The following is a 21,865-nucleotide window of genomic DNA, read 5'->3' as shown; positions in this document are numbered from 1 at the left end:
ACACCACCATGCCCAGCTGATTTTCCTTTGGTTGGTTGATTGGTTATTTTTTAGAGATGGAGTTTTGACATGTCACCCAGGCTGAAATTATTTTTAAAGCATCTTAATGTACTCACGTTTTATTGTAAACATGTGGATTCATGAATTTAGTTGCCTTGAAGTTTATTTATTTATTTATTTTTGAGATGGAGTTTTGCTGTTGTTACCCAGACTGGAGTGCAATGGCACGATCTCGGCTCACCGCAACCTCCGCCTCCTGGGTTCAGGCAATTCTCCTGCCTCAGTCTCCCGAGTAGCTGGGATTACAGGTGCGCGCCACCATGCCCAGCTAATTTTCGTATTTTTAGTGGAGACGGGGTTTCACCTTGTTGACCAGGATGGTCTCGATCTCTTGACCTCATGATCCGCCTGCCTCGGCCTCCCAAAGTGCTGGGATTATAGGCGTGAGCCACTGCGCCCTGCAAAATTTATTTTTTCAACTTTAGATCCCAGGGGTACATGTGCAGATTTGCTGTGCGGCTGTATCGCAGGATGCCGAGGTTTGGGCTTTGAGGAAACTCATCACCAAGTTAGTGAAAATAGTATGGCATAGGCGGCTTTTCACCCTGGCCTTTCTCCCGCCCTCCTTTTGGAGACCTGGTGTCTGTTATTCCCATCTTTATGTCTCTGTGTACCCAATGTTTAGCTCTTATAAGTAAGAACACGCGATATTTGGTTTTCTGCATCTGTATTCATTCACTTAAGGCCTGCAATTTTATAGGAAGCTTAATTAACCATAGAATTCCATTCCCTAAAAATTCAGTTGAGGATTTTTCATTGAAAATTGACTTTCCCTAGCCAAATAAACCACTTTGCAAAGGTCCATTTGAAGTAACACAAATTTTGATGGCCACATGACGCATAAGGCAGCCCTGCTGAAACAAACACTGTCACTCCCTTTTCCAAACTCTGAAAAATGCAAAATGTAAAGTTATTGCCACTGTCTACTGAAAATCCTCTTAAAATTTATTAGCTCTCTTTTTTGCCTTACTAATAAAATTGAATGTAAATGTGCCTTATGATCCATAATTTTACAGTGTGCTATAAGGTTCATCATTCTGAATACTAATCAGCACTGTAGAGGAGGCATAAGATAAAATGCTCACACCAGATGCATTTGGCCATACCCTGAAGTTTCTTCCTATTCAATCTCAGATACAGCTCTGAAATGTAATGTTCTTCCCTCTGAAGATAGTGTTGGAAAATAATCCAATTAACGAAAGTGTCTTATTAATTGGTTCAAGTTAATCCAAAATTTACTAGAAATAATTTTTTTTTTATTTTTACTGAGTGAAAACAACTAAATGAATGTGTTAGCAAGAAAGCTGAATTACTAATTTTCTAACTTGGGGAGTAAATGAATCTTCTCTTTAAAAAGCAGGATCTTTAGTGAGAATGCCTTGCAGATGGCTTTCATGTTGGACATTTAGAGGGCCAAAATAGCTTTGCATAGTGGCAGTATTATAGCCAATAAGGTTTATCTGAGGTGCAATTCTTGCTAATTAAAGGGTCAAATTAGCCACGATTATTGTTAATCTTCACCAAAAAAGTTATTCCAAGCTCTCAAAGTACTTTACAAGGTTGAGTACCCTCTTCAGACCCCAGGAAAATGTTTAATACATTATGAATGCTTTCAAGCACTAATTCACAAATACCTATTACAGAGGTATTAGGTATTGATATGGTTTGGATTTATGTCCTTGCCCAAATCTCATGTTGAATTGGAGAAGGGGCTTGGTGGGAGGTGACTGGATTATGCGGGCTGTTTTTCCCCTTGCTGTTCTCATGATAGTGAATGAGTTCTCACGAGATCTGATGGTTAAAAACTGTGTGGCACTTCACTCTCTCTCTCTCTCACTCTCTCTCTCTCCTTCCTGCTCCACCATTGCCATCATAAGACATGTGTATTTCCCCTCCCGTCATGATTTTAAGTTTCCTGAAGCCTCCTAGCTATGCTTCCTGTTAGGCCTGTGAAACTGTGAGTCCGTTAAACCTCTTTTCTTCATAAATTAGCCGGTCTCGGGTAGTTCTTTATAGCAGTGCGAGAATGGACTAATACAGGTACATAAAATATAAGCGGTTACTATAACCTATTTGATGAGCGATCCCAAGCCAAACTCTTTAAAGTTACTGTAGTAATATGTTCCATTTTTAAATACATAAATAGAATAATAACAGTAATATGTAAAATATCCTATGGAATCTTATCCTCCCTGTTGCAGAACTCTCGGTGTTGGCATCAAAGATTCAGCTTCTTGGGCTATACTTTCACACCACAAAATACTTTGCAAAGTTATGTATAGCTAGCATTCAGTGGACATAGATAATATTCTCAATTCTTTTCACATTTTTACTTTAATGTTCACAAACACCCTTAGAGGTGGGTACTCTTGCTTTCCCCGGTTTTACAGATAAGACCATTGAATACAGAGAGATTTGTAAACTGCCAGGTTGATATTGCAAATAAGTGGAAGAGCTGGATTCAAATCCAGTGTGGGTTAAGGGTTCATGCTAATCCCAACTCAATTATTTTCACCTGCCCCAAGAATCATGGCTGACAACATGGAAAATACCCTATTTTCTTTTTTTTTTTTTTCCATTTTTTACTTTGTTTTGTTTTTGTTTTTTATTGCATTTTAGGTTTTGGGGTACATGTGCAGAACATGCAAGATAGTTGCATAGGTACACACATGGCAGTGTGTTTTGCTGCCTTCCTCCCCTTCACTCACATTTGGCATTTCTCCCCAGGCTATCCCTCCCCAGCTCCCCCCCATCCCTCCCCTATTCCCCCCAATAGACCCCAGTGTGTAGTACTCCCTTCCCTGTTCTCATTTTTCATCACCCGCCTATGAGTGAGAATATGCGGTATTTCATTTTCTGTTCTTGTGTCAGTTTGCTGAGAATGATGTTCTCCAGGTTCATCCATGTCCCTACAAACAACACAAACTCATCATTTCTGATTGCTGCATAATATTCCATGGTGTATATGTGCCACATTTTCCCAATCCACTATTTTCAATAAAACACCGTGGGAAAACCCATGTTATAACAGAGAGAGCATGGGCTTTGAGGCTGACAGACTGCTCCCAAGCTCAAGTGACTACTTACTCACTGGTACCTTCATCTCAGTGCTCCCTGCTGTGTAAAACAGACATGGCAACCCCACCTCACAGGTTTCTTATGAGGATGAAGTGAGATCATATATGTGACATGCATAGCTAATCCCTCTCTCCACCTCTCCTCTTGAGCTGTTCATAATATAATCCCAAGATAAAATCTTGCAAATCTACATTTTAATTCATCCATGAGAGCCATGATTCCCTAAACAGTAGGCTAATAAATTAAAACAGCTAATCTCTCCTTTACTGCTTTTTTTTTTTTCTTGAGATGGGGTATCGCTCTGTCATCCAGGCTGGAGTGCAGTGGTCCAGGCGTAGCTCACTGCAGTCTCAAACTCCTGGGCCCAAGTGATCCTCCTGCCTCAGCCTCCTGAGTAGCTGGAACTACAGGCACCCACCACCACATGAAGCTAATCTCTTTATTTTCTGTAAAGACAGGGTCTCGCTATGTTGCCCAGTGAGGATACTCCTGGGCTCAAGGTATCCTCATCCCCTTTTAAAGTGCTGGTGATTACAGGCATGAGCTACTGTGCCCAGCCTCCTTTGCTGCTTCTTTTTTTTTTTTTTTTTTTTTTTTTTTTTTGAGACAGAGTTTCACTCTTGTTACCCAGGCTGGAGTGCAATGGTGCGATCTCGGCTCACCGCAACCTCCGCCTCCTGGGTTCAGGCAATTCTCCTGCCTCAGCCTCCTGAGAAGCTGGGATTACAGGCACGCGCCACCATACCCAGCTGTTTTTTTGTATTTTTAGTAGAGACGGGGTTTCACCATGTTGACCAGGATGGTCTCAATCTCTCAACCTTGTGATCCACCCGCCTCGGCCTCCCAAAGTGCTGGGATTACAGGCGTGAGCCACCGCTCCCAGCCCTTTGCTTCTTTAATAGATAATTTTCTACCAGGCATAAGTAAAAAATAAAATCTAGCAATAGTATCAAAACATACAGTATATATTTTGAAAAGAGTGACGATACAAAATATAGTTTAAAACAATGTTATGTAAGGTAATATGTCCTTCCTAGGCAGATTGAAAACAATTTTTCGTTATGTTGCAAGTTCTAAACATTCTAAACAGAACAAGAAAGTGGAGTGGTGCATGCACCCTAGAAAGTTTAAGAGACAAATAAATCCTTGTTTCTCTAAGGGGATAGAAAAACGAGGTACAATGCTATCTGCAACATTTCAAAGCAGTTTTTATGCAGTAGTAAGTATCCAAAGAGAGCACAGGTAACATTATTAATTTGTTTGCTACTTACTTGTGATAAAATTTGGGATCTGAGCTGCCCATTGTGTGCCGTGCACTGCCACAGATTTTATGTACTCAAGAAGACCTTTCTCACAGTCCAGTAATTAGGTGCTGTTGACACTGCAATCTTTGGAAATGTTCTTAATGAGCCCAAAAGACACGAATCTTATAGATAAAACCTCAAAGTAACAGTGACTCTTTAAGTGGCCTGTCAGGAAAGGAAAGCTCAAACATCAGTATCTGTACCACAGGAGAAACCCAAATTTAAACCTAGATTACATTGTGTTGTTAATTCGCTGAGACTTCTAGGGAAGAAACATCCAGTGGGTGATTTAAAAGGGGTTTTAAAGAACAGAGCAATCATAATATATTAGATATAATTTTAAATCTTTCTTTTTACCCTTTGAAGCTTTGGACCCAAAAAGTATTTTGAAGAAGTATATTTTGTACTGATTTATAGAAATAAATATTCCTTGACAGTGAAGTTCAGTTGCCCCTGTTGTTTTAAATACAAAAAGAAATTTTAAAATCACCTAAGAAATTGGAAGTTAGTTAAGAGAGAAAAAGAAGTTTCAGGCATAAGTGTTAGCATTGTTTTATATATTGTTTCTAAACTGTTAGCTATAATTGATATAATTTGGTAAGGTTTCCAGATTCATTTTTCAAATGCATATTTTATCATATACCAATGTATATCCAAACAATATATTTCACATATAATTGATGGCCATAAATATGTTAGAAGGAGTTAATCAGTGAATTGTGAGTTAAGTACCAGGACTAACCTGATTTACTAAATACAATGTATTGAGGGGTCTGTAAATGTTAATGTCACTGCCACCAACTTTTCTACTACTTCTCCTATTGCCATCAGTTACCTATTATTCAAATTTTCTCTTTCTAAGTCGTATATGACATCTTTGTCTTTGAGATTTGAGCTAATTCTCAACTACCTTTCCTTAGGAATTTCCCTTGCTTTTTATACATTAATTTAGAGATATTTTCTATTAATACTTGAGGCATATAATTTGGCATATTAGATGATAAATTAAAACCTGGGGCTGGGAGTGGTGGCTCACACCTGTAATACCAATAGTTTGGGAGGCCAAGGCAGGTGGATCTGTTGAGCTCAGGAGTTTGAGACCCACTTTAGCAACATGGAGAACCCCCATTTCTACAAAAAATAAGAACAATTAGCCTGGTGTGGTGACATGCACCTGTAGTCCCAGGTACTAGGGAAGCTGAGGTGGGGAGATCATCTGTGCCCAGGGAGGTGGAGGCTGCAGTGAGCCACAATCACGCCACTGCAACGAAGACCCTGTCTCAAAACAAACAAAAACCTGGAAGATTGGCAGCCAGCCTGTCTCAATTTTTTTCCCCAAATACAGTGAATTCCCAGTGGTATAGAAAATGGTTAGGATGACCCACTGGATTAGAGAAGTGATGACAAAAATAAGAGGCTCTCTCTCTAACTTAGGCTCTGTCTTTAGGTCAGATTGCTATTGAAAAATGTTAAAAATGAAAAGGGAAGGTGACCTATATGCTTAAATACAGTGTTAATCTTTGAAATAAATAGGTGGGTAATTACTTTGAATTTGCAAGATTGTAAAAATTTAGTGGAAAAAAGGTTAGACTAATCCATATTAAAATGTTCCTCATTAATTTGATGAACTGTCTTATTTCAGTCTAGCGTATTTTTGTTTTTTGAGACAGAGTCTCACTCTGTCACCTGGGCTGGAGTGCAGTGGTGTGATCTCGGCTCACTGCAACTTCCAGTGATTCTCCTGCCTCAGCCTCCCAAGTAGCTGGGACTACAGACACGTGCCACCACGCCTGACTAATGTTTTGTATTTTTAGTAGAGACCGGGTTTCACCGTGTTACCCAGGATGGTCTGAATCCTGATCTCGTGATCCATCCACCTCAGCCTCCCAAAGCGCTGGGATTACAGGTGTGAGCCACCACACCTGGCCTCAGTCTAGTGATGTTTTTAAGCATACATAGACAATATGGCATTTAATAAACACCACTAAGCACATTCCTTATCACACCCTCACCTGGTGCTTAACGCTCTCTAAGGCAGGAGACAAGAATGTTTCTGGTGTGTGTTGTTAGTCCAGTTGGGCCATGAGTTGGATTCCAGCAGCCTCTCTACCCTGTGACAATGATTTCATCCCAAAGCTTGCTGCCTACTTGCAGACTGATATTGTGGTCATTTAAGAGGCATTATAAACCACATAACCCATTATGGTAGTTACAAAATATTGAGAAAGTGTTTAATTAGAGCAGAGAGGAGTGGGTATCAACATTTTAATTCAGGAACGGGTCTGCTGGCAAAATGTTACAAGATATTGTACATGGATTTATGCAAATCCATGGGCTTATCGAGCATACCCTTAACTGAATTTGACATGACATCTTTGTATATGAAAGGTACCATATTAATATTCCTTTCAACTGGAACTCCCAGTTTGGAAATTTAGGGAATAAACTGAGATCAGAAAAGCATTATTTATTAAGTGTTGGTGTCTACGAATGTCACTGGGTTTCAGTCTTCAGCTTATCACATGCCTGACTTGTTCAGCTTCTTTAATCAAAGCTTCCCATCTTCAAATAAACAATCGCACGGGAAAAAAGTATGTTACAAGAAGCAATTATTAAATTCTACACAAATGTAAGCTAGAGTTGATCCAAAAATGATGAAATAATTTTATTTCTAGACATAGTTAATGTAGAAATTTTTTATTATGAAATATTTCAGATATTCAGGGAATACTGAGAATTATATGTTGAACACCACATGGCTCTATTAGATTTTGGCATGCTTGAGTCATAAACAAAAGACAGTAAAGATTAAGTTGATATAATTCCTGTCTTCCCTCCCCAGAGATAACCACTGCCTTCATTTTAGAGTTTGTCAATCATACATATTTAATATCACTACACACGCACACACACACACACACGTACAAACAATTTATAACATCATTTGGCATGTTTTCAAGCATTGTATACATGATGGTGGAATGTATGTGTCCTTAATTTTTACCTATAAATGTTTTTGAAATTTATTTATAGTATTTTGCTATATGTAGCTTGAGTTCATTTATTTTTACCTGCTGTATAGTATATTCCATTGTATAATATGAATATTCTACAGTATATCCATTCTGCTGTTGATGGAAATTTCAGAAGATTTTCAATTTGTTAGATTCATAAAGAGCTGCTATTTCTCATAGTGTACATGTACAAGAGGTTCACTAAATACCTAGAAGAGGAACTGCTAAGTTCTAGTAACTTTAGTAGATAGTGTCAGATTATGCTAGTAAATGATTGTACTAATTTACACACATATCAGTGGGTTGTGAGTTTGCCCTGTTCTATTTTCCTACTCACATTTGGAGTTGCCATGTTTTTAATTTTTGCTGATTCGATGGGTGTGAAATTGCATTTTATGCTTTTATTTGAAATTCCCTGATAATAATAAGCATGATTTTATATGTTTACTGACCATTTTAGTTTCCTCTTGAATGAATTGCTTGGTGCTAGAAGAAGATGACTTTTCCGTTATTGGAGTCTATATACTCTGCACATTATCTCTTTGTTAGTTTCATGCTTCACAAATATCTTCTTCCTGTCTATGGCGTCTCTTTTAACCTTGCTTTTGATGTCTAGTTAAATCAAATTGTTTAAAAGTGTTTATGTATTAATATTTTTAATATTTTAATTTATGAATTGTTCTTTTATTACCTTTCCTAGAAAAAAATTCCTCCTGTAATTTTATAGTCACAATCCTACATTGTCTTCTAAAAATGTTACCAATTCGATTTTCATACTTCAGCCATTTAAAGCAGCAGAATTAATTTTTTTAGAGGATTTTTTGGAGTCTTTTTTCTTCCAATAGAACAGCCAATTACCATATTGTCATTTATCCTCCCCTTCCTGCCCCCTCCCCATTTGTAATGCTACCTCTGACATATGCCAAGCCTCCTCATCAGTAGGAATTTTCCTAGGCTTTTCATTCTGTGTGGTTTACCTACTTCTTTTTTCTACTATTTTCTACTCAAGTCCCATGGAAAGACTGTTGGTATTTTGATATAAAAATTGATTTGGGAGAATTAACATCTTTATGATATTGAATCCTCCAGCTGTGAATACATTACAACTTGCCATTGGAGCCTCCTGTATCTTTTAAAATTATGTCTTACACTATCTTCATGAAGGTTGTACATGTCTTTTATTGGATTTATTCCTGAGTCACTTATAGATATAAGTAAATTATCCTTTTGTTGCTATTATGAAAGGAATCATTTTTCTATGATCATTCTAAGTGTCTATTCTTGACCATCAGGATGAGTTTCTGCAGCTGAAACAAGAGACCTGTGGTTTGAGCTATGTATTCCTTTGCTAAGGCTGCCATAACAAATTACCACAAACCAGGTGGCTTAAACCACAGAAACTGATATTCTCACAGTTCTAGAGGCTGGAAGTCTGAAATCAGGGTAAGGTTGGTTTATTCTGAGGACTGTGGGGGAGAATCATCCCTGACCGTCTCCTAGCTTCTGGTAGCCCTGAGTGTTCTTTACTTGTAGGTGACATTCTCCCTGTGTCTTCACACTGCTTTCCCTCTACCTACATCTCCGTATTCAAATTTCTTCCTTTTATAAGGACACCGACATAATAGGTTAAGGCCCACCCTAATGACCTCATCTTAACTTGCTCATCTGCAAAGATCCTATTTCTAAATAAGCTCACATTTATAGGTACTGAAGGTTAGGACTTCAGCATCTTTGGGGGAGACACATTTCAATTCCTAACAGGCTGGCTTGTTACTTCACATTTCATTACCAGAGACATGTTTACCTTGTTTTTCCCAATATGTCTTTTTGTTTTTCTTTTTAAATTTTATCTAACAGGCCCAGATGGAGTCCTAAGTCACAAACTCACTCTACCATTGTTCTGTCTCCTTTCCCCACCAAAAATATCCTACATGTTCAATTCAGTTCTCTTCCTGTTCCGGATAAAAGAAGCTTCATTTGATTTCCACCTTATTTTATCTGCTTTAAGAACACTTACCCTTTGTAAACAACTGCACAGTTATTGTTATCCCACGTATCAGAAGCATACATTAAGTATGTCATTTTTTTAAAGTCTCTGTTGCATCTTCGTAAAAGTCTTTTCCTTGTGTATCCTGTCTGTGACCTAGACAATAAGTTACCTTTTCTGCAAAACCATATGTTACAGGTTGAATTGTGATCCCGCCCCCCACACACACACACCCTACCTCACAAAAATATGTTGAGACTTTAAATCCAGGCTCCTGTGAATGTAATCTTATTTAAAAATATGGTCTCTGCAGATGTTATTAAGCAGTGGCCTCCCAGGTAGACTCAATTCGGTATAACTGGTATCATAAGAGGAAGATGCTGTGAAGACAGAGAGACACCATGTGATGACAGAGATTGAAGTGATGCACCCACAAGCCAAGGAATGACAAGCAGGGCCGGGCGCAATGGCTCACGCCTATAATCCCAGCACTTTGGGAGGCCGAGGCGGGTGGAACACGAGGTCAAGAGATTGAGACCATCCTGGTCAACAAGGTGAAACCCCGTCTCTACTAAAAATACAAAAATTAGCTGGGCGTCGTGGTGCACGCCTGTAGTCCCAGCTACTCAGGAGGCTGAGGCAGGAGAATTGCCTGAACCCAGGAGGCGGAGGTTGCAGTGAGCTGAGATTGTGCCATTGTACTCCAGCCTGGGTAACAAGAGCAAAACTCAATCTCAGAAAAAAAAAAAAAGGAATGACAAGGATTGATGGCTATGGCCTGAAGCTAGGAGGAGGCAAGGAAGGGTTCCACCCAGGCTCTCATAGGGAGCATGGCCTTACTGATTTTGGGCACCTTAATTTTGAACTTTTAGCCTCCAGAACTGTAAAATTCATTTCTGTTGGTTTCAGCCACCCAGTTTGTGCTACTTTGTAATGGCAGCCCTAGCAAGCAAACACAAGGTAGCAATTGAATAACTTCTGTGACATCACATTAAATAACTGGATACCTGTTATTCCAGATGTGTTAGTGACCATATGTTTTCAGTCTGTATTAAGACTTGGGGTAAGGAGTTCTGCCATTCAGTGCCCACCATACAAGAGATATGTTCCCTTGATGAGTTAGAAAGCTACCTCTTTCAAAGTTCGACCTATGTTCTAGCATTAAGGAGTCAAATGGGACAAGGCTTGTGTATAAATATGCCTGCCACTTTCCTGGAAGTTAGCAAGTAATCTATATATGTTTGATAAAACTGAGTCTGAGGCCAGGCATGGTGGCTCACATCTATAATCCCAGCACTTTGGGAGACTGAAGTGGGTGGATCACTTGAGACCAGGAGGTCGAGACCAGCCTGGCCAACATGGCAAAACCCTGTCTCTACTAAAATATAAAAATTAGCCAGGAGTGGTGGCAGGTGTCTGTTGTCCCAGCTACTTGGGAGGCTGAGGTGGGAGGATCACTTGAACCCAGGTGGTGGAGATTGCAGAGTTGAGACCATGCCACTGCACTCCAGGCTGGGTGAGAGGGCGAGACTCTGGAAAAAAAACTGAGTGTGAAGTTAACTCCATTTAGACTCCTGATTTCATGAACTTAGGTTATGTTCTCACAATATCCCTATTTGTCCCGGAGAACACCACTGTGCCCCAGTACTCTCTTCCTATAAGCGTGCCCATGCCTTTTCTTACTCTCTCCTTCGCTTCCTCTGCAGGCAGCTGCCCTCTGCTCCTCCTTCCCTTTGATGTGAACCCTCCTGAGAGAAATCAGAACCTGCTTTCTCCCTTCCTCCGGCTCCAGTTTCCCCATTTTTCTCCTGCCTTCACTGCTCTCTGGCACTGCCTTCCACCAGGTCACCAGAATCCAGCAAATGCCAAATACAATTTCCAGTCAACATCCCACTTGGCCTCACCCCAGGATTTTGTTACTGCTAAGCATTCCTTAATTTCTTTTTTTCTTTTCTTTTTTTTTCTTTCTTTTTTTTTTTTTTAGATAAGGTCTGGCTCTATTGCCCAAGCTGGAGTGCAGTGCCAGTCTCCACTCACTGCAACCTCCACCTCCTAAGCTAAAGTGATCCTCCCACTTCAGCCTCCCAAGTAGCTGGGACTACAGACATGTGCCACCATGCTCAGCAAGGTTTTATATTTTTTGGAGTGACAGGGTTTTTGCCATGATGCCCAGGCTGGTCTCAAACTCCTGAGCTCAAGTGATCCACACACCTTGGCCTCCCAAAGTGCTGAGATTACATGTGCCTGGTTTGTTTTTTAGTGTTTTTCAAATAGCATTATTTAAATATAATTGACGGGCCAATAAACATGAAAAAAAAGCTCATCATCACTGGTCATTAGAGAAATGCAAATCAAAACCACAATAAGATACCATCTCACATCAGTTAGAATGGTGATCTTTAGAAAAAGTCAGGAGACATCAGATGCTGGAGAGGATGTGGAGAAATAGGAACGCTTTTATACTGTTGGTGGGAGTGTAAATCAGTTCAGTCATTGTGGAAGATCGTGTGGTGATTCCTCAAGGATCTACAACCAGTATACCATTTGACTCAGTAATCCCATTACTGGGTATATACCCAAAGGATTATAAATCATTCTACTATAAAGGCACATGCACACGTATGTTTACTGCAGCACTATTCACAATAGCAAAGACTTGGAACCAACTGAAATGCCTTTTGATAGACTGGATAAAGAAAATGTGGCACATATACCCTCTGGAATACTATGCAGCCATAAAAAAGGATGAATTCATGTCCTTTGCAGGGACATGGATGAAGCTGGAACAGCAGACTAACACAGGAACAGAAAACCAAACACCACATGTTCTCATTCATAAGTGGGAGTTGAACAATGAGAACACATGGACACAGAGAGCCCATCAGGTGGTAGCTAGAGGGGACAGCATTAGGAGACATACCTAATGTAGATGATGGGTTGATGGGTGCAGCAGACCACCATGGCATCTGTATACCTATGTACAAACCTGCATGTTCTGCACATGTACCCCAGAACTTAAAGTATAATAATAAAAAAATGAAAATATAATTGACAAATAAAAATAATATACACTTAGGTGAAATGATCGCCAAATCAAGCTAATTGACATATTTATCATTTCGCCATTTTCTCCCTATCCCTCATTTCTTCCTTCATCCTCCTCCTCTTCCTTCTCCTCCTTTTGCGATAAGAACATTCAGAGCTACCTACCCTTTTAGCAAATTTCAAGTATACATGCAGTATTGTTAACTCTAGTTAGTCTGCTGTACATTAGATCTTCAGAATTTATTTGTCTCACATAACTGAAACGTTATATCCTTCACCTTAATCCTCAAAAACTCCCCTCTTGACTTCTAAGACACCAGCCTGTCCTGGTTCTCCTCCTCTTCCTTCTCAGAGCGCCCTTCTCAGTCTCCCCTGGTTGCTCGATTCTGCTCCTGCTCTGTGTCTTAAATGTTGAGGTTGCTAAGGATTTCATATTTTGCTTCACTTTTTCACACTTTGTTATTCCCCTGTTGAAACATTCAGCAGATCTCTATGGCTTTCGAGATAAAATCAACTTCTTCAGTTTAGCCTACAAGACCATTCATAACCCTGCCTCTCCCTTATGTGAGCTCTCTAACCTAGTAGTCACAAATGACTTGCTGTTCCCTGCTGTTTCATGCTGTTCCCTGTACCTGTGCCTATACACATGCCTTTGTCTAGGTGGTGGGTCTTCTGCCTGGTCTCACTGAGCTACTTTGTTCAGCTGGTCATTGATGGCTTTATATTGGCTGGCTGCTAGGGTAACATGGGTAACCAGACCTCATGTCTCTCATAATCAAGTAGGCTAAGCCAGGCTTGCTTTCATGGAGGTCTCAGGGTTCTCCCGAGAAGTAGGAGAGAGTGGGCTCCAATGCACAAGGATTATTCAAGTGTCTGCTGGGGCCACATTTGCTTTTGTCCCATTAGCCAAAGCAAGTAACATGGCCAAGACCAGAGTCTCATGTTGATGAGGAGGAGCTGCAAAGATTGTGGATAACAAGTGGAACACACTCCTTAGCCTTCTGGGTGTTACCTTCTCTTCGTTAATTCATCCACTCATTTGTTCCACAGTCTTTATGAATACCTAAGCAAAGCCCTAGGCAAGGCACTGAAGATACAGAAATTTTTCTTAGTGACTGAAATTTATGTTCTAAGACCGTCACTCAATAACTAGCACATTCAGTAAAAGACAAACTAGGATTTGTGGAGGTCCCAGAAGGTAAGGTGGCCCTCAGGAGGTCTCTCTGCATTCTTCACCATTTTTGCAAAAATTGCTGCCTTGTTATTCAGAATTCCATATTAATAGCCACTTTTTCCATAAGAATCAGAAACCAAGACTCAGAAACAAAACTGTAAATATTTTCAGTGCGTATGTTTTTAAAACTGTGACTGAAATATTACTGCATTTCTTTGGGAACCTACAAATTTAAGCATGAAACTGATAACGGCATTTTCACTAAATATGTAGATGTCAAGGTGAGTTACAGGAGCATTCAACATTTTAATTCCTTAGGCTCCAAGTTGTTCACCTGTTCATAGGAAAAAATAGCTTCTGGTAACTTCAAATTCATACATGCAAAAATCGCAGAGACCAAACGTTCAAATGAAAATCATTTTAGAGACAACTCCCTAAAGTTTCCATATGAAGAGTGTTTATTTTTCTCTAGGATTAGAGCAGATTGCATCGGCAGCCCGGTCTTTCATAAAGAGGAGGGTGGGGAACAGAGTTGGGCCTTCATTTTCTCACAAAGGCACAATGTGAAGCGCATCTGTGAACATTGCATAATTTGTTATGTTCTACAAAGAGGTGGGTTTTTGTTGTACACATACCGAAGCTATTTGGTACCGTTTCACCAATGATCTCTATTCAGGTCCAGAAAAGAAATTGGCCTCAGAAGAGTGAAAGGAGAGTAAATTTTCTTTAAAAATTAGATACAGATTATCACTTCAAAATGCAGGAGGGAATTTTACAAGTGCCGGTGTACTGATTAGCTTTCCAGTGGACATCCAGCTCTTTATAAAACACATACTAGCTGTGGTCAACTGTGACCGATGTGGTTTATTACTCTCCAGAAGGGCTGAACTGAGATCACCCATCTAATTTAATTGAGAAATGCTGGATGAACTTGAACTGTTTCATGGACATGAATGACCAGAGAATTTATTTGATGAGACATTAAAGGCTGAATATGGTAACTATCTCTTTGATGGTTTAGTACAGTCAATTCTTTAGTTCATTAGCATGTATTTCATATTTTTCATTATTACCTGAGCAACCTAAATGAAAAAGGCAAAATAATAACAGCTTTTGTACAGCGTCATTACAAAAAATGAGCAACCTCCCCTTTATTGGTAAATATTTGTGATCATTGTAAACGTAGTTAACACTTTTAAAAGTTACATCAGCTTTCCAGTAAAGGAAGTTCACAGCAATTAAATTGTGGAAAACATGAATATATCCAATGTTTTTTTTTATGTGATAGTCCCTAAATTATTTTCAAAATGTTGTCTTCTGACTTCATTCATTAAAACAAAACCAAAAAAAAAAAAAAAGCCTTTACGAAGTTGGCATGTTATTCACCAGATGAGCTCCTTTGCATTTTCTTGTAAACTGGGCATTGTGAGTTATAATTGGTGGCCTCGCAATGAGACGTTTACAGTAACTTTATCAAGAGTATGGCACAGAAGTGGCATCAGATGACAGTGCTTTCTCTTCATGTATGTCTGCTAACATTTAAGATAGATTCTGCTTTATTTTCAATGACTAAAGCCAAGGCACAACTTGGGTATACACATCCTTTTAAAACTGTATTAAAATATTATATATTTTCAATTATCCACAGAAAGTCAGAACTGGAAACTCTAAGAATAAATTTCAAAATCATGTAACTAGTGACTCTTTAAATAAAATTTGTTATTGAAACTTTGTCATTAAAATCGAAAGGCCTTTGGCTGTGCCTGTACAAGCACAATAAATTGTATATGTTTGTGATACTGAATGACTTTCACCCATATGCTGCACTGCAAAGCTACATGAATGACACATTTACCATATCAGGTAAATGCCTTATACTTCATGTAACTAGTGACTCTTTAAATGAAATTTTTTATTGAAACTTTGTCATTAAAATAGAAAGGCCTTTTGGCTATGGCTGTACAAGCACAATAAATTGTATATGTTTGTGATACTGAATGACTTTCACCCATACGCTGCACTGCAAAGCTACATGAATGAGGCATTTACCAAATCAGGCCCACCACATTAAACAGAAAAGCAATCTTTATTCATGGTAACTTATCAGTTTCAATTAATCAACCCTAACAATGGAAATTCTGATGTGTTCAAGCAACTTGAAAGCAATAGGTCATCTCCAGGGCAGCATTGTCGTGTCTTTGTGCGGAAGGTTTCAAACAAAGCAACATCTTCAATAAATATACATGCATATACATACATACATGTGCATATATATACATACAAATGGACAGTTACAGCTGAGCCCTGTGGTGCCAACAAAAATGCATGTGTGTTGTTCATTATTTTTATTATAGCACATGTCATTGTTTTCCCTCAAGTATTACTTTTTGAGCTCTGCAAGTTTAAACAAAAGGAAAGAAATTTCCATTGGATGACCATCCTTTCAGTTTCTGTACTGCTATGTGAATAGCATTGTGCAAACCATTCCATTGGTTTTGAAAAGGGGTAACCATTGGTTTGATTTGGTTACACGGTTTAGTAAAGAGCTCCCTCCCACTGCCTTAGGGTCTGTGAAAGGTCTGTGACCTGTTTAGAACTGCCAAGTGAAATGTCATGTCGCCCCTCCCAAATGGGAGTATCTGCATTCATTTGATCAGTATAAAAAATGATTGGGGATGGCGAGATCAGTGCTTTTGAATTGCAATTTATAGCAGTTTACAAAAATGCACATTGTTGGAAAAGAAAACATGGAAGTGTTTCTTTCTAAATTGCATTACCTGTGAAATGTCATTAGTCTTTTAAGGATAGTTACATCCTTTTTTTATTATTTAGGAGACTAACTTCAACTAAAGAAAATCAGAATTTTATTACATTATTACTCTTTTAACCTGTATTTTAGTTTTAGTGGTAGAATTTAAGAAAACAATGTCTCTCAGTTTTTCGTGTAAACATAATTTATTATCATATCCATTTACTGATTTTCTAAGATAATCTTTGTTAATGAGTTGTATTAGTAGAAGATTCTTAATTATCTTTCCCAGATTATAAATGAGATTTATTCATTGGTAAATTCCTTGTCTGCTGATTTGTAAAAAGTAAAATCTCAAGCACACTTACCTCTAGCAAGTTTCCACTATTCCTTCAACATTGTACTACCAAACTTCTTTGTAAGATGAGTACTTTTCTAAATTATGGAACCCATCAACTCACCTACATGTATGCATAGTTTTATACCAGGAAATTTCATTTCAGTAAATGTACAAAAGAATATCTAAAGCTTATCTAAAAAGCTTAGGTAGCCTGTTCAAGTTCACAAGAGCTGAATGCAGCCTCCTGGAGTTTCTGGGGTGCAGGAAACTATGCCCTTTACACTATTTCCAGCCGTCTCACGAGCTCCGTATCTTTATGTAAGGCCGCGTGTAGCATTGGACATTACTTTAAAGAAAGCTTTGAGTAAGCAAAGTTACCTCGGGAAAAGGCTCTTGGGGCTTCCCTGTTTGATACTTACTAGAAAAAGAAAGGCCTTTCTGCAAAAAAGACTTGACCCAGATAGACTCTGGAGCACTCCACTTTGAACCTCCCAACCATTGAAAGCCGAGGTTGTCACGTTTTTATCTTTGTTCATGTTAAGCCTTGGAATGACAGCCTGGCTCCTGTGTGTTCCCCTCTCCCACTGCCCTGGCTGTGAGTGTCCACATTGACACCTACCGGTGACCGCAGGCTGCAAGGCTTTGTTGCCTTCTCCACGCTCCCGGCTTTCAGTGGGATTAGCCCAGGGCCTTTGTTCCCCTTCAAAGCTGGAACATCACATCCCATGTTGTGGCTTTCCTGTCTCAGACCCCCAGTGCTTTCCTCACAATTTACACACCAGGTAAATGTTCCTCCCCACAGGGCAGAGAGTCCAAAGTTGAGTTGGGGGCAGGGGGACATCTTCCCATTCCCCAGTTTCAGAGCCCAGGGCCAATGTGGTTTTCTTTCCTTCTCATTCGTAATTTTCTATTTCACATGGAAGAAAGACTGCAAAGCAAATGGAAATTTAAATCTTGGAAAATTAAATCCCTGGACCCAATCACGGACAACTCTTCCCACTCTTTTTATTCTCTTACAATGGCTTCAGCAGAATGTTGGGTACGGGCCTTTATCCTGGGCACCTAAGACCATTCCTGCAGTCTAGAGCTGCGGGAGAGCCCCAGACTGTCTCAGAGCAAAGCCTGGCCGGCACACGCTGTTTGGAAGGCCAAGGATAATCTGCCTGCCTGCCCTACCTCCCTCACCACCTCTCTTCCAGGTTCCTGAAGACGCTTCCTGCTAGGGCCAGGCCTGGGAGGACCCACTAAACTGATGCAAAATGCTACAGAGGGAAGAGTGGGGAGTGGTTTGTGTATAATAAGTAAAACACAGTTTATATCTGTCCATCTCACGTTTAGAAACGTCGGAATCCCCGAAAGAAGAGCCCTCGGAGAAGCTATCCACGCACCAGAGCAGCCCTGCGGCTACTGATTAACTGGGCAGAAGCCTGGGCTGCGCAGACGGGGCCACAGAAAGAACAGCCTCTGCTGTCCTGGTGTAAGATGCCTTCCTGGCAAAGGATACTATCTCCAAGAATTTGCTAAACTAATTGTTTAATCTCTCTGGATTATGTACACTAACCAGCACTGAGCTCGAATAGACCTCAATGCGTGCCTTGCGTGCGCTCCTTTCCGGGCCCTTAAGGAAAGTGCTGGCTCGTGCTGGGTGGGTGGGGCGCACTGACCCTGTGTGGCGACCACCTTCATTGCGGCGCTTCCCAGACTCGGGGGTCTAAGGGTGGGAAGGAGCAGACTTTAAAAAGTTTGAGGCACTCAACTTGTTTGACTCCCTCTCTAAATCATCCAGTCTTCATATACCAAAAAAAGTCCAAGTGATTTTATGTCTCTTCACCCAATAACTATTCCCCATGAAGGAGAGTCGTAAAGACTAGAGGGAGATTGTACATTTCCTCAAGGAAGATTCATTCTTACCCTGGCACAGGGAACCTCGCCACATCTTAAAGGCTGTCAGCAATTCTTTAGTAAGTAGGGAAACTCTGGAGTTTTGCTTCCTGGTAAGCATGCAAACTAAGATTCTGTTGGAGTGCCAGGCACCATTTACCAAAAGGCCGATTTGCTTTTCCTCCACGCCTAATGTCCAACTTGGCTCTTCCTATTCCCCTAACTACTAGTCAGGCCTTGTTAAGAGCCTGTATCTGAATCCTAGGCTCCGAATTACAGAATTCTAAAGTTATTAAGTGTCAAGAAATATATTTGTGGTAGTTGTCACATAGAGCTGATATACTTTAGTCCAAAAGAAAGCTGGAGAGGCTATTTATTTGTGCGTAAAAGGAACAAGATTTAAATGGAGAGAGACGTGTTATTTTCAACGCAAGTGCACGGGGTGGCATAGCGCTCTGTAGCATTATTCGAGCTTCATCTACTATGCACTATATGCCGCTGTCTCCAAAGGAGTGTTGCCCTAGAAACTTGTTTTAAATCGGCTGCTATATATCAACACCTTGTTTTAGCAGTCCTTGGCTGAATTACAGTTACACAGTTTGGCGCTTCTTTCAAATTTCCTCCCATCAGTTTGGCTAAAGAAAGGAATTTTTCTCCTTTAGAAATGAATTGGCTTAATTAGTAAGTAGATTAATGGCAATTGCTGGTGAGTTGGTTTCCAGCAGAGTTTCACCAGAGAGGGTTAATCGGAGTCAGGTCTGGAATCTTTCCCAGAACTGGCTGCCAGCCATTTCCACCAACCAATCAACCCTACAAGAAACAGAGGAAATGAAATAAAATTTATATTCTCTGTGCCATCACCCTGGACAGAAATTCCTTCGAAGCAGCCTCCTGGTTGGGTGCAATATCAAACTGCTTCATTTCAAAACTTTAATAGAAACTTTAAACTGCAAGATTTACCTGGGTACCAAACCAAAGTTTCAAATGGCATAATAAAGGTCTCCACAGAACCTTAGATGTATTGGAAATTTCTGAGGCTCTCAGCCAATTTCAGGTTGGGAGAAGTTACAAACCACCCAGGTCTGGCCCTAAATCTGTTGTCCATCAGATGACCTTCAAAAGTTTTGCTGTACGTTTTGCAGCCTTTTAACTTATTTTTTCCATAGTGATGAAAATGCATTCATAGTTTAACTTGCAGCTGCATTAGTCTTGCAAAAAAAAAAAAAAAAAGTCCCTGCTGAGAAATGCATATAATAGGAAAAACAGATCGGCTGGACAGCAGTGTAATTAATGCCAGAAAGGGCTGAGGCCGGTTTCATAGTTTGTCTTTTGAGGATATCAAGACGAGACCTGTGAAAAATGACGCATGCTTTAGCATTTCAGAAAGCTGGCAACTGGCAGCGCTTTTCCTTTTTTCTTTGACTTTCTGCCGCGGAACAAAGAGGTCCGCAGAACTAGCTAGGTTGTAATGAGTTCTATGTCCCTAGCACATTAAGTGCATCATGGAAACATATTGTATCGAAATAGTTTGGAGGAGAATACTGGGGATGAAAGAGAATGGGTGCTTTGATCAGCTCCCTGGGGTCCTGAGCGCGCACAGACTGACTTGCAAGGAGTTATTCAGCTCCAGCTAGACACACTTACAACACCATTGAAAGAAATTTGCATATCTGTAATTTATCACATTGGTCCAGAACATTATTGCAAGGTAAATAAAAGTTACTTGAATAAAAAAAATCAATCATCGCAGATATAGGGAAAACATGAAGTCAGTCTTTCCACTGAAAATAGAAATAAGCATTTCCGTAAAACATGATGACTTAGAAGCTGACTTTATTTAAAAATGCCTTTAGAACAACAGGTTATGCCATGGCAAAAACAAGAGTGGCCACAATTTTTTTGCCTTTCTGCTTTAGGGGAGTGTGTTCACAGCTTCCCACTGGAATAAAGTCAGAAAGTCGAGATGCATGTGTCTATAATCAGCCTACAACATGCAGATAAAAATTAGTACACACTTTGAGCAGTTATGAAAGACGACTTGACCTCTCTGGCATTTGCAAATACTAAGGTTAAATCTCATTTCTTCTCCTGTTGATTTCATTCCTAAGCCTTGTTTGCTGAATTTAGTTCAAGAGGATGAAATGTCCAGAGACCGGTCAATAGGAAAACTTGCTTTCGAATGCCCCATGAGAACAAGTGAAAATTTAACAGGCAGGCATTGTTCTGAGTTTTGAAACAACCCAGTTAAACAGCAAACAAGAATCTTCAACTTGACCTTGAAAAGGCTGTGTGCCTGCAGATAATCTATCAAACAACACTGGATGACAATGATATATTTCAAAGTATTGTCAGATGAAAAGATTGATAAATTTGCTGCTGCAAAGAGAGAACTTTGGAAACAGGCAACAGGCACTTTAGCTCTCTGACTCCGCCTCCCCATTCTCTGTCCTCACTGCCCCATCCCCACCCCACCAGCCCCAGCCAGCCTTGAGGCCAACTCTGTAGACGAAGGCCAGTAAATCAGCACTGTAATATTTCTTAAGGGGCAAGGAAAAGCTGTGAACAGTACTTCTCATATTAAACGCAATATTTCTTTGCTTTCGCGGGAACAAAAGTCATAGCAAGACGTCTTTATGGCTAATTCAGTCAAAGGCACATCCCTGGTTCCCCCCGAAGAAAGGTCAGTGTCGTTGTGTTTGGTCCTCCGAGGGGGTGTTTTCACACTGAAAACTGAGCCAGCTGTCCCTGTCATACCCTCGCCATTGGGGAGCGCGCACTAGCCATGGTTATTAGGCACTTCTACACCTGCAAAATACACCAATTTCCAAGACTTTTCAAGACACCCTCCCTTTCTCATGCCCCCTCCTCTTGTCTACTAAACTTTGACAACACAATTCAAGCCCTGGATGAAAGCGCTGCAGGCAAGAAGAACTCTTGGGAGGGGTGGCCCAGCTACCATCTCCCTGTGTCTATTGAGCGTCCATCAAAGAAATGAGACGTCAAGTGTGCTTTCAAAAGTACGGAAAAACTTCCAGATAATCACTTCGAGGTGTCACACATTTGCTATTGCCACACACGTTAACTGTTGAATCCTAAATATTTTTATATGCACCGGTATGAGGTCCTTCGTGTAGAAGTGGCTTGTTTTAAAATTTGCAATTAGCATGTCACTGACAAGCGCCGGGAGATAACATTTCTTTTGAGTTGCTCAATGCCAGTGCACGTCTATGCTT

The 21,865-nt window shown here is 40.1% G+C and overlaps 1 protein-coding gene across 10 annotated transcripts in view; it reads left to right on the top strand.

The window, feature by feature from the left end:
* The window catches only part of C7H10orf67 (chromosome 7 C10orf67 homolog), a 120,330-nt gene that overhangs the window by 95,810 nt on the left and 2,655 nt on the right, over nucleotides 1-21,865 (top strand). For 4 of the 10 annotated variants that reach the window (XM_078332934.1, XM_017974103.5, XM_078332933.1 and 1 more), the window contains one exon: nucleotides 18,090-21,246. In XM_078332934.1, the coding sequence (XP_078189060.1) occupies nucleotides 18,090-18,166 (77 nt within the window). In that variant the 3' untranslated portion in view covers nucleotides 18,167-21,246. Of the gene's footprint in view, nucleotides 1-485; nucleotides 1,188-18,089; nucleotides 21,247-21,865 lie in introns of those variants that run through there. The other 6 variants (XM_035306951.3, XM_035306949.3, XM_035306947.3 and 3 more) reach the window with 4 other exon arrangements.

This window comes from Callithrix jacchus, chromosome 7 (genome assembly GCF_049354715.1).
Source record: "Callithrix jacchus isolate 240 chromosome 7, calJac240_pri, whole genome shotgun sequence".
NCBI lineage: Eukaryota > Metazoa > Chordata > Mammalia > Primates > Cebidae > Callithrix > Callithrix jacchus.
This window is presented reverse-complemented; position numbering and strand designations above follow the sequence as displayed.